The 13,865-nt window shown below is 43.0% G+C and overlaps 1 protein-coding gene across 1 annotated transcript in view; it reads left to right on the top strand.

The window, feature by feature from the left end:
- The window catches only part of LOC129717692 (peroxidase), a 36,945-nt gene extending 23,460 nt beyond the window's left edge, over positions 1 to 13,485 (top strand). The window contains exons 2-7 of the mRNA XM_055667787.1: positions 10,204 to 10,350; positions 10,417 to 10,590; positions 10,650 to 12,143; positions 12,195 to 12,473; positions 12,541 to 12,637; positions 12,705 to 13,485. Of these exons, the coding sequence (XP_055523762.1) occupies positions 10,204 to 10,350; positions 10,417 to 10,590; positions 10,650 to 12,143; positions 12,195 to 12,473; positions 12,541 to 12,637; positions 12,705 to 12,749 (2,236 nt within the window). The 3' untranslated portion in view covers positions 12,750 to 13,485. The remainder of the gene's footprint in view (positions 1 to 10,203; positions 10,351 to 10,416; positions 10,591 to 10,649; positions 12,144 to 12,194; positions 12,474 to 12,540; positions 12,638 to 12,704) is intronic.
- Positions 13,486 to 13,865: the final 380 nt, after the last annotated feature.

Here is a 13,865-nt window from a genome sequence, read left to right as displayed (position 1 = left end):
GAATTCGTTATCGATATTGTTTTCGGCACATTTTGCATGTTGTAGGATAAGTACAACGATACACCGTGCCCCAGCGCTGAGTCGAGAAAATTTCCAGCTCGAAAGATCCTTGACCTGATCGGGAATCGAACCCGATATCACAACCGTGTGGGAGAGCTAACCGACCGACATCGCTAACCACAGAACCACGGGGACCCACCAGCATACAGTTTCCATTTATCCAGGAAGAGGCAGTCATCCAGGCACCTCTGCACGATTACCCGGAACAGCCCGGGGCCGCTTTCATCGCCATCCTGATTGTCAGGTTCGGGATTCCATCCAGTCCCAGAGCCTTGCTCAACTTTAGGGATTTGCGATCACGATGAGTTCCTCTTTCGTAACCCTTGCCTTCTCAACCTCGACACGGCTCTCGTCGCTCACAGATTGGATGTCCGGCAAGTTGGCCGGTCATCCCTGGTCTATGTCTGAGATACTGGAACGTCGGACGTAAGATTCGATCGCCGGAGGCCATGTACTTGGGTCGTGGCGTGGAAAGAGTACCTCGATGATACATTCCAAAATTGCCAGTGATCGCTCTGCAGGCGCCAACACGGCTTTGGTCTTGATCATTACGATCCTGTAGGCGTTACCCCACGGATTCGTATTGACACTGCCTATCAAAACAAGCCCTCTTGCTCCTCTTAATCGCACTCTTTAGAGCCGATCTTGCAGACCCGAATGCTGCACGGCACGGTGCTCTACCCTGCGTTCCTTGGTTAGCGCGCGTTGCATTTTCCTTCTTGCACAGAGGCACGCACAGCCATCGCTTCTGATGGCTTTCCATTCCTAGGTTGGCGGGCTCCAGGTATGGAAGCGTCGCATGTCTGCGATAGCATGGCAACTAATTGGTTAACGCTCGGGTGGAGTCAACTGTCCCAATGCGATGTCTTCCACCCGCGGACGGTTGAAGTGTTGGCTCTACCCGTCGCTTGCCGCCTCACGTTGTGATCTGCACTACAGAAAACCGATTGGTATAGCTGTCGTCTACCCGCCAGTTCGTGATCAATCCTAGGCTGGAGTAGGTCACGTGTATGATCGATTCAGCACCATTTCTGCTGAAAGTGTTTTTGATTCCAACAAGCTCTGACCACTCTAGTTCGTACAGCGACTTCCCCACTCAACAGCCCAAGCGTTGAAGTCACCGGCCACCACCAACGTTATGCCCGTCAGCTCCATGGTTACGAGGTCGACTGCAGTAGGCACGCATATACGATCACTAATTGGCCTTCATCCAACGCATTCATTGGCTTCATCTGTTCTCTCATAAGTACAAAACCGAATGTGATCTTCCAGTTGGTCTCGGGTTACGATAACAAGCCAGTCGTCTCGGGCTCGAGTGTCGGCTTAAAAGAGACTGTTAGTGTCAGTAGGATCGTAGCGCTAGCCTCGCCTTTGTCCTGTACACTAAAAAACAGTTCGCTGCGGAGTCTGTGTAAATAAAACAGAAGGTCGAGTTCCGAGTCGGAATGTAACACCATGGCTCTGCTCTCACGAAACCGAATCCTCTTTCTGCTTTTATGCCGCCACTGCAGTAGATGTGGTATCAAATGGAATGACCGCAACAGGATCAACTGCCCGGAATTCACGTTGGACCAAACTGAAAAAAAAAAGACGGAAAAAAGTCTTTTTCGACGTTTTAGCATATAGGTGTCTTCAAAGTTTTTTCATATGCGATTTGAAATATTTCAAGTTCAAAATTTTATAAGTTGGTATACAGTCAAACTGAAAGCAACAACATCTAGTCGCAAGATATCAAGTTTAGGTCCTCGACAAAGTTTTAGAACTATAAAATTTATGAATTTAACACCATTGAGATCTAGTTTAATTTCTGTCAACATCCCCTCAAAACCAATTTGTTGCGTTTCTTGAGCTTGAATCGTATTTTATCGAGTTAGTATATTCTACAAAGTTGTTGATATCATCGAGAAACATTAAGTTTTTATTAATCACATCTTATTAGTATATTACTTCAACATCGTATATCGAATAGTTTGCTTAAAAGATTAGTTTTAAGCCATAATTTCACTCGTTTTTCAATTAATTTATTTCAATAAGCGGCATTTTCTGGCAGACAAAACTAGTATCATTTCATTAGTCTTTGTGTTCACCAGAAGTGAGCAAAAAATCGTGGCCGGATATGATCGGGCATTATGGGTTTCCCAGCAATCTTTTGGGTCATACCAACCACATTTTTAATGACTTTATAGACGAATTTTACACTAACTTGACAAGATGTTGACAGCAACTTTTCAGAATTCAATGAAACTTTGAAATATTTTAAACGAATGTTTTAAAATATTTGAAATTGAATTTTAAAAACTTCTTCGAAGACACCTTTATGCTAAATCATCGAAAAAGACTTTTGTCCGTCTTTTTCTTTCCAACGCGCGCCTGGGTAGTGGAAACCTGGGGAGATAACTCCCCAGCTTCAAGCCAGTATTCCTGCGCGTGCCGGTTCGAGAAGAATCCATACATTCTACGTACCCTAAAGTCGCGTAAAAAACGCGGTAACTCCGACATCATTCATGTATTTGCTAAAGATTTTTGTTCATTTCGGCAAAATACTTTCAAAAAGGAATCAGTAGTAGTGTTATTTCCACCTGCAAATTGAGCTGAAAATCATAAAAAACATAGAAAGGTTAGGCCAAATCAGTAAACATTCAGATATTAAATTGAATATACTCGGCCACTCATCGGCCACTCTGAATAAACGATTTGAAAATAAAAAAAACATTAGGAGCATGCCGCGTAAAAAACGACTTTGTAAATTCCGAAATCCGCATAAAAAAGCCTAAATTCTGGAATTCGCGTCAAAGAACGGCCTTAAAACGCGAAAAAAAGATTTGAGTATATCAAGTTTAAAAAAATTTTTGTTCCTTCTTCAATCGCCCAGGTCCATGCATATTATTCCGTTTTGTATTATCCGGATTCGTCACAGTAATTCATGCTAAATTATCAGGGCTGCGATACCTAGACTTGCAACACGGTTGCCTTCTCAAGTATAGCCGGCATTTCATGATTCAGTCGTCCCCTCCGGGTCAGACGCTGCTATACGCCGCACCCTAACATGGGGATACAGCCGCGTACGACCCTTGCCACCAGTCAGCATACGACCGAAGTTTTCTCTGGGAATGGGTTACCTGCTTTCCGCCAAAGTTACTCGTATCCCGCAGGACACCTCTTGAATATCGGCTGAACAGAGGTGGAAGTACCAACCAGTCACATGTATTGCATTACTAGGGTAGATCTGCTTTATATAGACTAGAGATGGTCGGGTATGGGAAATTTGTTACCCGTACCCGACCCGTACCCGACTCATCGAGAATTTTCAAACCCGTACCAGACCCGAACCCAAAGTCGGGTTTGTTTCAAATACCCGTACCCGACCCGAACCCGAAAAGTTTTGTTTTCAACTACCCGTACCCGACCCGTACCCGAAAGAAAAATACCCCGAAATTACCGGTACCCGACCCGTACCCGACCCGTCCTGGATTTTTATTTTATTTTATTTTTTTTAATACCTGATTACCTCGTACGTTTTATGCACTGATTGTCATATGTGGCTTCTCGAGATGACGACCGGAGTTGGGCTAGACCCGAGTGTTCATGTGAACGAATGTTAATGAACCAGCCAGAGTTCCAGGCGATGTATTGGTGCTCCCAGAATCCAGCGTAGCATCTGTCACTGAGAACGTCCGCTCGTCTGATGTTGAAAAATTTGATCATTTTTATCACGCAGCAAAACATCTATTCATAACTGTGTACGGAGTTCCGCTAGTTACCTCATATTAAAATTGATCAGGGATTTCAATTATTTATTTTGTATTTTGGATTCATATAAACTGCTGAAAATTTTTACTAGCACAACACGGAGAATGGTGAAAAATGCATGTCTGGTAGAGTTTGAATTAAGCGACGAGTTTCATGTGCACATCGTAGCAATCAGGAATCTAGAATTCGGTATAACACAGGTATTTCTGTACATGCGGCATCCCTGGTCACAGTGCAAACCATGACCTGGGAGGGAGAAACGAACACTACACTAAAATATTATCGAAACAGATGACACGCACACTCGTCGTTTTTTGATAGCGTGTAAAAATTTTCCTGCTGTAATCCGAGTATGACTCGAACATCACGAATACTAAATGTGCAAATTTGTATGCAAAACACAGATTTGTCGAGTCAGTTTCTTCAGATTTTTGAGTTTATTTATATTTACGTAGACTTGCGCAGTGTTGCAATAATTTCACAATTTCATACCTCACTATTTTGTGAAACAAAAATCAAGACTCAACCGTGATGAAGTGTATACTGCCCTTCCAAGCATAGTTGTCCCAGCGTGCATAAGATTTGTGTAGAATATGGGACTACTATGATTGGAACGGCAGTATAGTTCCAAACTGTTACCAAACGACTTCTTTTTGATACCCGAGTAATAATTACGTAGGAGGTCTGCGGAAAAGAGTTTATTTGCAAACATTGCTTACACGTTTAAACAACATAAATGCTTTTAAAAAATCGACAAACTTTCAAAACTCGTAGCTTACCTAAGGACAGGAATATTATGTAAAATATTGTTAATTTCATTGCTTGTGTTGATGTTTTTTTTTTATTTTTAATTGTTTATTTATTTCGTCAGGCAAATGTAGACTACATAAATATTTCATTACAGTTTTTATTTAGTGTTAACAATGTTCTTGTTACGAGCTAAATATTTCTGGTGTATTTCAGACAGTTTTTAGTTTGTTTTTTTTTTGACATTGTTATGCCAATGGTTTTACAATGTAGATTATACTGACACATCATTCGATTTATGGGACCATTTTTTGCATAATAAGCTCTGCAATTTTTTTCTGAAAAAAGTTTTCTCGTTCTAAGATGCCGTGAAGGTGTATTAAAGTTGAGTTGTGATAGTAATGCAGATGAGTCTATACGGTTTGAAATAATGTCATTGACGAAGAATAGCATTGCAAATTCGCGGCGTTGTTTAAGTGTTTGCAGATTAATGAGCATGCAACGTGCTTCATACGATGGCAGAGGAAATGCAGTCCAATTCAAGCGAAGCGCGTAAAGAAGGAATTGTTTTTGGACTGATTTTTGGATATGAGATTACAATATTCTATAATAGGTCTAGCATATGTAATATACAATAGTTTGATAGTGTACGGGTCTTGAAAATTGTGCCTGAACCGCTTAGCAAAGTCCAGCATACTATTTGCTTTACTCATGATGGAGTTATAGTATTAAGTATTTTTCGAATAAGTCCACGGTCAAGAAAAAAATGCAATCATTCTTCTATAGAAATCAATGATACCGTTACCGATGCAACTTCGTGCTGCTTCGTATCCGTTTTTCTCTCCTAGACCAAGACTATGCTAAAACACCTAGGCTAGAAAAGTTAATAATTAAATTCTCATAATGCACGAAAATCGAATCACCCGTACCCGACCCGTACCCGACCCGTACCCGACCCGTACCCGACCAGTTGAGAATTTTTCAAACCCGTACCCGACCCGAACCCGAAGCCTTGGTTTTAAAATTACCCGTACCCGACCCGAACCCGAAAAATATTTTTTGGCGTTACCCGAAACCCGACCTGAACCCGTCGGGTACGGATATCGGGTAAAAATACCCGTACCCGACCATCTCTTATATAGACCACTTCCTTTAGTGGACCACCTGAACTTCTTACACCAAATGTCACATTATAAATATACTTGTTTTGATTTATGCTTTGACAACTTCAATAATGTTCTTCATTAGAAATGTCGCAACAGACGTTTACTATAATATACTTCATAAAAGCTGCAATGAATGTCTTTTAAAAACAGCTACCTGGTTTGTCATGGTTCGTTAAGGTGAAACGGGAACTGGTCGCGATCAACTCGAATTTTGCAATCTAGTGTTTACTTGATTTATGAAGACTACGTACATGAAACATTGATCAATTGTTTTCACAACTGTTGCATGCATGAAGTAGCAATTTGAGTGCTGTATATTTAGTGGAAGCCGAATTTTTTACGCTCAAACTACAAAAGTAAAAAGAACTCTAACCTCAAAATTGTATAGGAAAAGACCACAATCCCGTTTCACCTCGTTTTCATAGGAAATGGCTTTACCAAAAACTGTACTGACATCACACTTTCCGAGCGAAAGTAATAAGATTTTCGATGAACGGGTAGGATAATAGTGTATTTAAAAGATTAGCAATAAATTTTACTAGAAAAACACTTAAGTATTAAAAAAAAATGGTGGCCCAATTAAGAGTGGAAATAATACTGTTTTCCTTATTCCGGCATGCTTCATCGAACAAGAGCTATCATCGAAATAACGCCGCGAATCATAGTTACCATAAATTTGTTATGATCTTGTTATTGTATAAAATTGCTGCTAAAATGGGAAAAACGCCGGAGATTGGTAGAAAATATACTGAAGCACCTGTTACTGAGACTCTTCAAGCAATAAAAAGTGGTGTTTCAACTAGAGAAGCTTGCAGGCGCTCCAATGTTCCACGATCCACCGTAATGTTCCGTGCAAGCAGCAAGTGGTCAAGAAAGCCACGATAAGGTAAACAAACTGCATTGACTGCCGCGGAAGAGGATTCAATTGTTGGCTGGATAACTCGGATAGCACGTAAAGGATTCCCTATTACGAAAGAACGGGTGCAGTCTACAGTTGATCCAGATCCAGAACTCTCAACGCGTAGGCCAGAGATAGTTTCATCAACGGCAAGGGATCATTCAAATAATACATAACGCTCTAGGGGTGGGGGGTATTTAGCGGAGCGTTATATTGCATGTGGCAAACATGTAAAATTGCGTTACATGGGGATGGGAGGGTATTGAAAATTGCCAAATTCCGCGTTATGTAATATTTGAATGGTTCCCAACTACGGTTAAAGAGATGTATTATTAAGACCTGACCCAAATTAGGAAATTGTTGTGGTCCAAATAAGGAAACGGTGGCCCATTAAAGGAAACTGAAACGATGAATTATTTCTTTTATTATAAGAAAATAGAGGTAATAGGTATCTAGTTGTTTTTCATGCAGAAAAGATGATGAACATGTTACTTCATGTTTATACATAATCAAATACTAAATTCAGTTGAGATATTTACACTTTTCTTGCAAAATTTGCAGCTGCGCTACTAAGTGGTCCATTAAAGGCAGTTATACCCTACTCTTTTACATGTTTAATTTTCTTGAATTTATTTATTAATAACGTTACTCGAATTTCGTATAAAATTGAGAGAAGGATAGTTTTATGATAAATCACCTTTCAGTGTAAATTGATATCTTCGTTGTTTTTGTATGCCCTGAAGGAGCAGCATTTATTTTTTTTTCAATTTTTGCTTTATTATTTGTCTGGCAATCTGAGTCTTGGAAAATCATTTGAACTTTCAAAAGCGGAGACTAACGAGCATGGATATTGAATATTGTAGTTCAACCAAAAAAAAATATTTCAAGGGGTGTTGTTCTTCTTTTTATTTTGCTATTTCAGTCCCACTATGTAAAATTTAACATTTAAGGCTGTTCAATGGCTAAACTACAGATTGATCATAATGAAAGTCAAACCTTTCAGGCCTTCGGCCAACTCTAGCGTGAGTTTGCTATTGATATTTCCCCAACGCGCGTTGCTTCCGTTCGGCAGCCGGAGAGATTAGTCAGACGCCGACCGTGTTGTTAATTGTTTGCTCAGTCTCTTAGCAACTGAAGCCGCCAGTGGCGGCGTCTGCTATATGTATGTAGGCCATGCCGGGGGGCAGATCACGCAGCCAGCGCTGTTCACAGCCGAACGTGACTACAGAATGATTAATGCTTTTGACATATGGGTTCAGTTTCACAACGCAGCCCATTATCCTGTGCGCTTCGAACCTAAGTTGCGTGAAAGGTTTAACAAACTGCAGAGAATGTTTTCTCGGAAGCTTTTCATAGGAACGCAAATGCGTGGCGGAAAATTGTGTCTCGCAACGGTAGAGCGCAGAGCGAACGCACATGCACCAACGTAGTCACGCACGGCATCTTCTCAGCCGCGTTTCGCGTTATTCAATAAATTCCAACCCCGCGTAAGATCGGTCCGACGACGGTGGTTCCGTGAGCTATAAAAGCGAAAGTCTTGACCACGGACCGGTTCTGCAATCGGCGCTGGCTGCGAATTTCCCGCTTCGTGGAGATGATCCTACCAGTCTGGCTGAACCGTGCTGTAAGAAAGCCATAAAGCCATACCCGCCTTCTGAGCCTCCTAAAAGAGTAGAAACCACCAACAAGGCTCGGACCAGTTTACTTGCTGCTAATGGGTGTCTCGCGGGAACTGGTGGCCGCGGCGCGGGAAAGTAAAAGTTCAACATTGCTGTGTTACGTACGCGCGTAACGACATCTTCTCCGACATCTTCCGGCTAGTGAGATGACGGCGGCGGCGGTGGTAATTTTAACAAATTACAACACCAAAAACATAATCGCACCCCGGTCGAGAATGACCGGTTTTTCGACACAAAACATTCCGACGCATCGTTGCGTATCTAGGTTCGGTGTGACTTGGTTCAAGTCAATGTTGTATTCATGGCACATCAGCGAGCGGTGCGAACGAGGACGACTTGCTCCAGAAAAGTTTCGATCCACATTCACGGCGGATTGATGCTAATTAGGTAGTCACACGCAACGTCATTCAGTTCGGTTGGCAGAGGTGCCCTGGTAACGGTATTGTTCTTGTCGTTTGTTGACGACAGTGAGAAAGCGACTTTTTGCTACGCTTATTTTCAGTTGGTGGATCTACATGTTAATACTATAAGGTAAAAATGGATCATATTCGAGTTTTTTTTTTGCTGCCAATAGCATTCTTGCATCGCATGCTTTGAGATTTATTAGGCTCATTTATTGCCATTGGAATGGACAGTAAGCAGAAATGGCGAAAAGGTTAATAAAACCCCTGAATAATAATGTTTTAAAGCCAATTAAGCTGTGGGAAAAAAGATTCGTTTTATTATAATTGTGTCAAAGCATCGATTACTCTTTCTCCTAATTACAATTTTTTGCAACGTTATATCACATACATCGAGAATTTCAACCGAAATTATGACCTCTCAAAACACGAAATGACTTTCAGTTTTTTTTCGCATTTTATCAGATTTTTTTTTGACAATTCTGATAGTTGTTACTCCCTGTCTTGCCCCTTGGTGATTGCTTTATGTCTGTTATTACGACAAGTATCCCAACAAGTGCTGTAATAAATTGCTAAAAAAAAGATTATTCGATGGAAAAAGTTCAATTTTATGCGGGACCAGAATTCCAGACCTTTTTGCACTTTTATTAGAAAGCATAAAAGCCAAATCAAGATCAATGGCGAATAAGGTTATGATTTATGGTCGCAGGTTGCGATTTACTGTTTTTGCCCGAGAGAAAACACAAAACAGTTCAGTATTGCGGCATTGAATAAAGGAGACAGCCAAGTCAAGAGCACGTGTGACCACTGAGGGCACACTTCACGCTTTTACAGAATGGCCACGTACCAGAGTCGGAGCCTTTTCGCGAAGAATTTTGACCGCCCGCTTCCCCTACCTCTACCTTTAGCCAGCCTTGCTACGGAGTAGCAAGAATTTAAATTGGCCTGCTCTGATCGGCACGTTTTGCGTCCAGCAGCCGCAGCGGCAGCGCAAATGCAATGAACCATGATTTATGACAGATTACGACATGTGTGCGGTAATGTGAATGTAGTATTGCGTTCACTCTCGTTCTTGATTCGAGTTTTTTTTTCCTGCTGTTCTTCCTCTCCTTTGCGCTTGCCTGTCTGCAAGCCAACTTGCGACAACAGAAGACCTCGGCAATGTCGCTCTGAGGGCACCTCGAAAGACTTGCTATTCTAGCCCTACCGCAAAAAAAAAACGGAGAAACCATTCATAAAGGCTTGCGGACCGATCGCCGTCAGATCGATGCTATCTAAATAGACCATCTATCGGTTGGGGTTCATGAACGATCGATCGGCTCGGACCGCAATGGAGTTTAGCTTAATTTGCATAAGCACGGACAGTCCTCGGTCTGGCATTGGAGGCCCACCAGGGAGCAAAACCACCGTCACTAACCTTCCACAAAAATTGCACAACACAGTTTGCTCCGTCTAGGTCGCAGCCTTTCATTTACCTCCTCTTTTTTTTTTATTTTTTGTAGGTTACTGGCCATAGTCGCAGCGGTTGTGGTAGTCAATTCACAATTCCTAAGCTTCGACCAGCATGGAAACGATTGCGCCCTCTACGTGAGTGGTCCCGGTAAATCGTCCGCCTTCGACTACAATATCAATCTGTTCCATGGCACGTTGTGAGTATGCGCCGCGCGATGATTCATTCCCTAAGGTTGGACTAATGTAAAATCTTTTAACACTAGGTCTCCACTCAACACGGAGTCAAGGACGTGCATCACCTACGACGCCATCAATCAGGCGTACTTGGATGCTCGCAAACGCATCCGAGTGTCGCAGCCAAAGGGCGACTGGAAGACAGAGGACATTGCCACCGTTGGTGAACTGCTGCTCGACATCTCCATCCAGCTTGCGAGAACGTGAGTCTTTCAATGATCCTATTATCGTCACTCGCTAAAGTCACTTTTGAACCCCTCAGATACGGTCTATCGTACGAAGAAATCGAGAAGGGTCTCCCCTCGATCGACACCTCCAAGACTCTGATCCGGGAGGTTTGTCCAGCCTTCCTGTCCGGGGTGGAATGCCGCCCGGGAAAGTATCGCCGCGTTGATGGTCTGTGCAACAATCTCAAGCACCCAACATGGGGAGCCGCCATGACACCGTTCCAGCGGTTGATTGGTCCGCTGTATGCCGACGGCATCAACGCACCCAGAATCTCAGTGACCGGTAACGAGTTGCCTCTGTCGCGTGTTGTCTCCCGAACCATCCACCCTGATGAAGGATACCACGATCACGCCGGAACGGTGTTTGTTATCGCGTGGGGCCAATTTATGGACCACGACTTTACCCTAACCGGAACACCACTGGATCCAATTAACCGAAACGATCCGGAGGAATGCTGCAAACGTCCACCGCACCTAAAGCACCCGTACTGTAACGAAATCCGTGTCCCCGATGATGACTACTTTTATCGGCTGTTCAACGTCAAGTGTATCGACTTCGTCCGTGGTTTCCCATCCCCTCGTGCCGGCTGCCGTCTCGGATCGAGACAACAGTTCAACACGCTGACCTCCGTTATCGATGGAAACACAATCTATGGTGTCAACGAAAAGTTCACCCGTAAGCTGCGTACCGGCTACAATGGTCTGCTTCGCATGAACCCGGTGTTCGCTGAGTACGGCCTCAAGGATCTGCTTCCTCTGAAACTGGACATCCCGGACGAAGGTTGCACTCGCCCGAACAAGAGCATGTTCTGCTTCGAAGCCGGTGAGATCCGTGTCAACGAGCAGCTGGTGCTGACCTGCATGCACACGCTACTAGCTCGTGAACACAATCGCATCGCGACCGAGCTCAGTCGCATCAATCCCCACTGGGACGACGAAACTCTGTTCCAGGAATCACGACGCATAAACATCGCCATCATTCAGCACATCACCTATAACGAGTTCCTGCCGATTTTGCTCGGCAAGGAAGTTATGGAGAAGTTTGGTCTGCTCACACCAAAGGAAGGCTACTGGGATGGGTACGATGAGACGGTCAATCCAGCCATCATCGATGCTTTCGCGGCCGCTGCTTTCCGTTTCGGCCACTCGCTGCTACCGACGGCCGTCGAACGGTGGTCCAAAGCGCACAAGTTTATCGCCTCCAAGCGACTTTCCGATCTGATCCGTCGGCCGTACGATCTGTATAGGGCTGGCGTCTACGACGAGTATCTGATGGGCTTGATGAACCAGGTGGCGCAAGCGATGGACGATTCCATCACCCAGGAGGTCACTAACCATCTGTTCAAGAAGGAGGGAGCCCGCTTCGGGATGGATTTGGTGTCGTTCAACATGCAGCGAGGTCGCGAGTTTGGCGTTCCTGGCTATATGGAGTTTAGGAAGTTCTGCGGTCTACCGACAGCGGACAGCTTCCAGGAGCTGTTCGGCTCGATGCCGAACGAAACGGTGCGACGCTACGAGAGTATCTTTGAGTAAGTTTTTTTGTTTTTGTTTTTGGGATGATTCTAATATTAATTTTGTAGACATCCTTCCGACGTGGATCTCTGGTCCGGTGGTGTATCCGAGCGTTCCCTGCCAGGATCAATGCTGGGGCCGACTTTCGCGTGCGTTATCGCCACCCAGTTTAGCTACGTGCGACGAGGAGATCGCTTCTGGTACGAACTGCCCAACCAGCCATCGTCCTTCACTCCCGAGCAGCTGCAGGAGGTTCGAAAAGCCAAGCTGGCACGATTGATCTGTGACAACACCGATCTGATCGACACCGTTCAAATCTACCCGATGGTGCTGCCAGACCATGAAATGTAAGTTTTGTTTTTCCCCTAGCAGTGGATTGACAGATTGAGACGTTTCTATTCCTTTTGTCAACAGCAATCCTAGAGTGCCATGCAAGAGTGGAATTCTTCCATCGATCGATCTGACCAAGTGGGCCGACTATGGCCAGGAAAGCCATTCACCTCATCAATATGTAAGTAGAAAACAGCTTCAGCTTTCTTTGTATCATAAATTTATTTCTTTTCGCCGTCCATTTCTAGCAATTCCTCAACGACATACCTGAAAATATCGGTTTCAAGAAGTAATCCGCTGCGACCGCTTAATAGAATCTAAAACAAAAAAAAAACAGAAAGAGTGAACGAAATCGAACGGGACAAAACTATTTCAGAGATTATAAGTTAGATAAATTCAGTGTTATGTTTATAAGCTACTCCGTCCAGTTTGTCCTACTAAATCCCACAACTTTCGCTTGTTCCTCTGTCTCTGTGTCCTCCCCGTCTCATCATTGTATTATACACATATTTTATCATCTGGGCACCCTTCCAAAAAAACATTCCATGCACAAAGATCCACAATCACAAGGAATTTCCCCGTTATTTTGTTATATTTTAAATTCTATCTGTTAGCGCAAAAAAGTTATTCGTTTTAATCGATCAAGGTAAAGCCACCAAGCATTTAAGTATATTGTATATTGCGAGATTTTCGTTTTTATATTTTTTATTACACCCTACAGAACATAGCCGCTCTCAGAACTGATCGAGACGTCATCGACGGGGTTTCCGTTTGCGATTTTTAAGATATTTATTTACGTTTAAAAAGTTCGGATTACCGCAACCCGTTCAGGATTATGTTTTTATTTTTTATTTTTTTTTTCATCCAAACAATGGTGTACGTTAAATCTAGATAAGAAAAATATACATCTAATTAGCCGAATTTTATACCCGTCGAAAGAGTTAAATCCACCACGCCATTCATACACTCTCTTTGTTTGTTTTCGTGTAATATTTATGTACATAATAAAGTGTTTAAGTACAAAACAAAGCTGCGAGTTTTAATTATCTTTCATTTTCATTTTTGACGTCTTCTGGGATACAAATAAAAAAACTGAAAACAACGAAAGCGGCACGAAAAGTGTCCACTTTCGAATGCTTAAAACTCAGTAACTTTCTAACGGATTTCCTTCCTTCTTAAGGCCCAAACACAATGGATACGTTTGCGTTGTGTTGACGTTAATTTGACAAAAAATTTATGGGTTAACTGTCAAATTGCCACAAACGCAGTCGCAACGTATCCATTGTGTTTAGGCCTTTACAGCTATCGATTGAAAAATTACTATGCGTTTACGTTAATGCAGAAAATTGTGATTTTGTGATGCTGCCTATAGTACTATTGAAAAAGGTAGAACGTATATTTCAATCAAA

This window comes from Wyeomyia smithii, chromosome 1 (genome assembly GCF_029784165.1).
Source record: "Wyeomyia smithii strain HCP4-BCI-WySm-NY-G18 chromosome 1, ASM2978416v1, whole genome shotgun sequence".
In the NCBI taxonomy this organism is placed as follows: domain Eukaryota; kingdom Metazoa; phylum Arthropoda; class Insecta; order Diptera; family Culicidae; genus Wyeomyia; species Wyeomyia smithii.
This window is presented reverse-complemented; position numbering and strand designations above follow the sequence as displayed.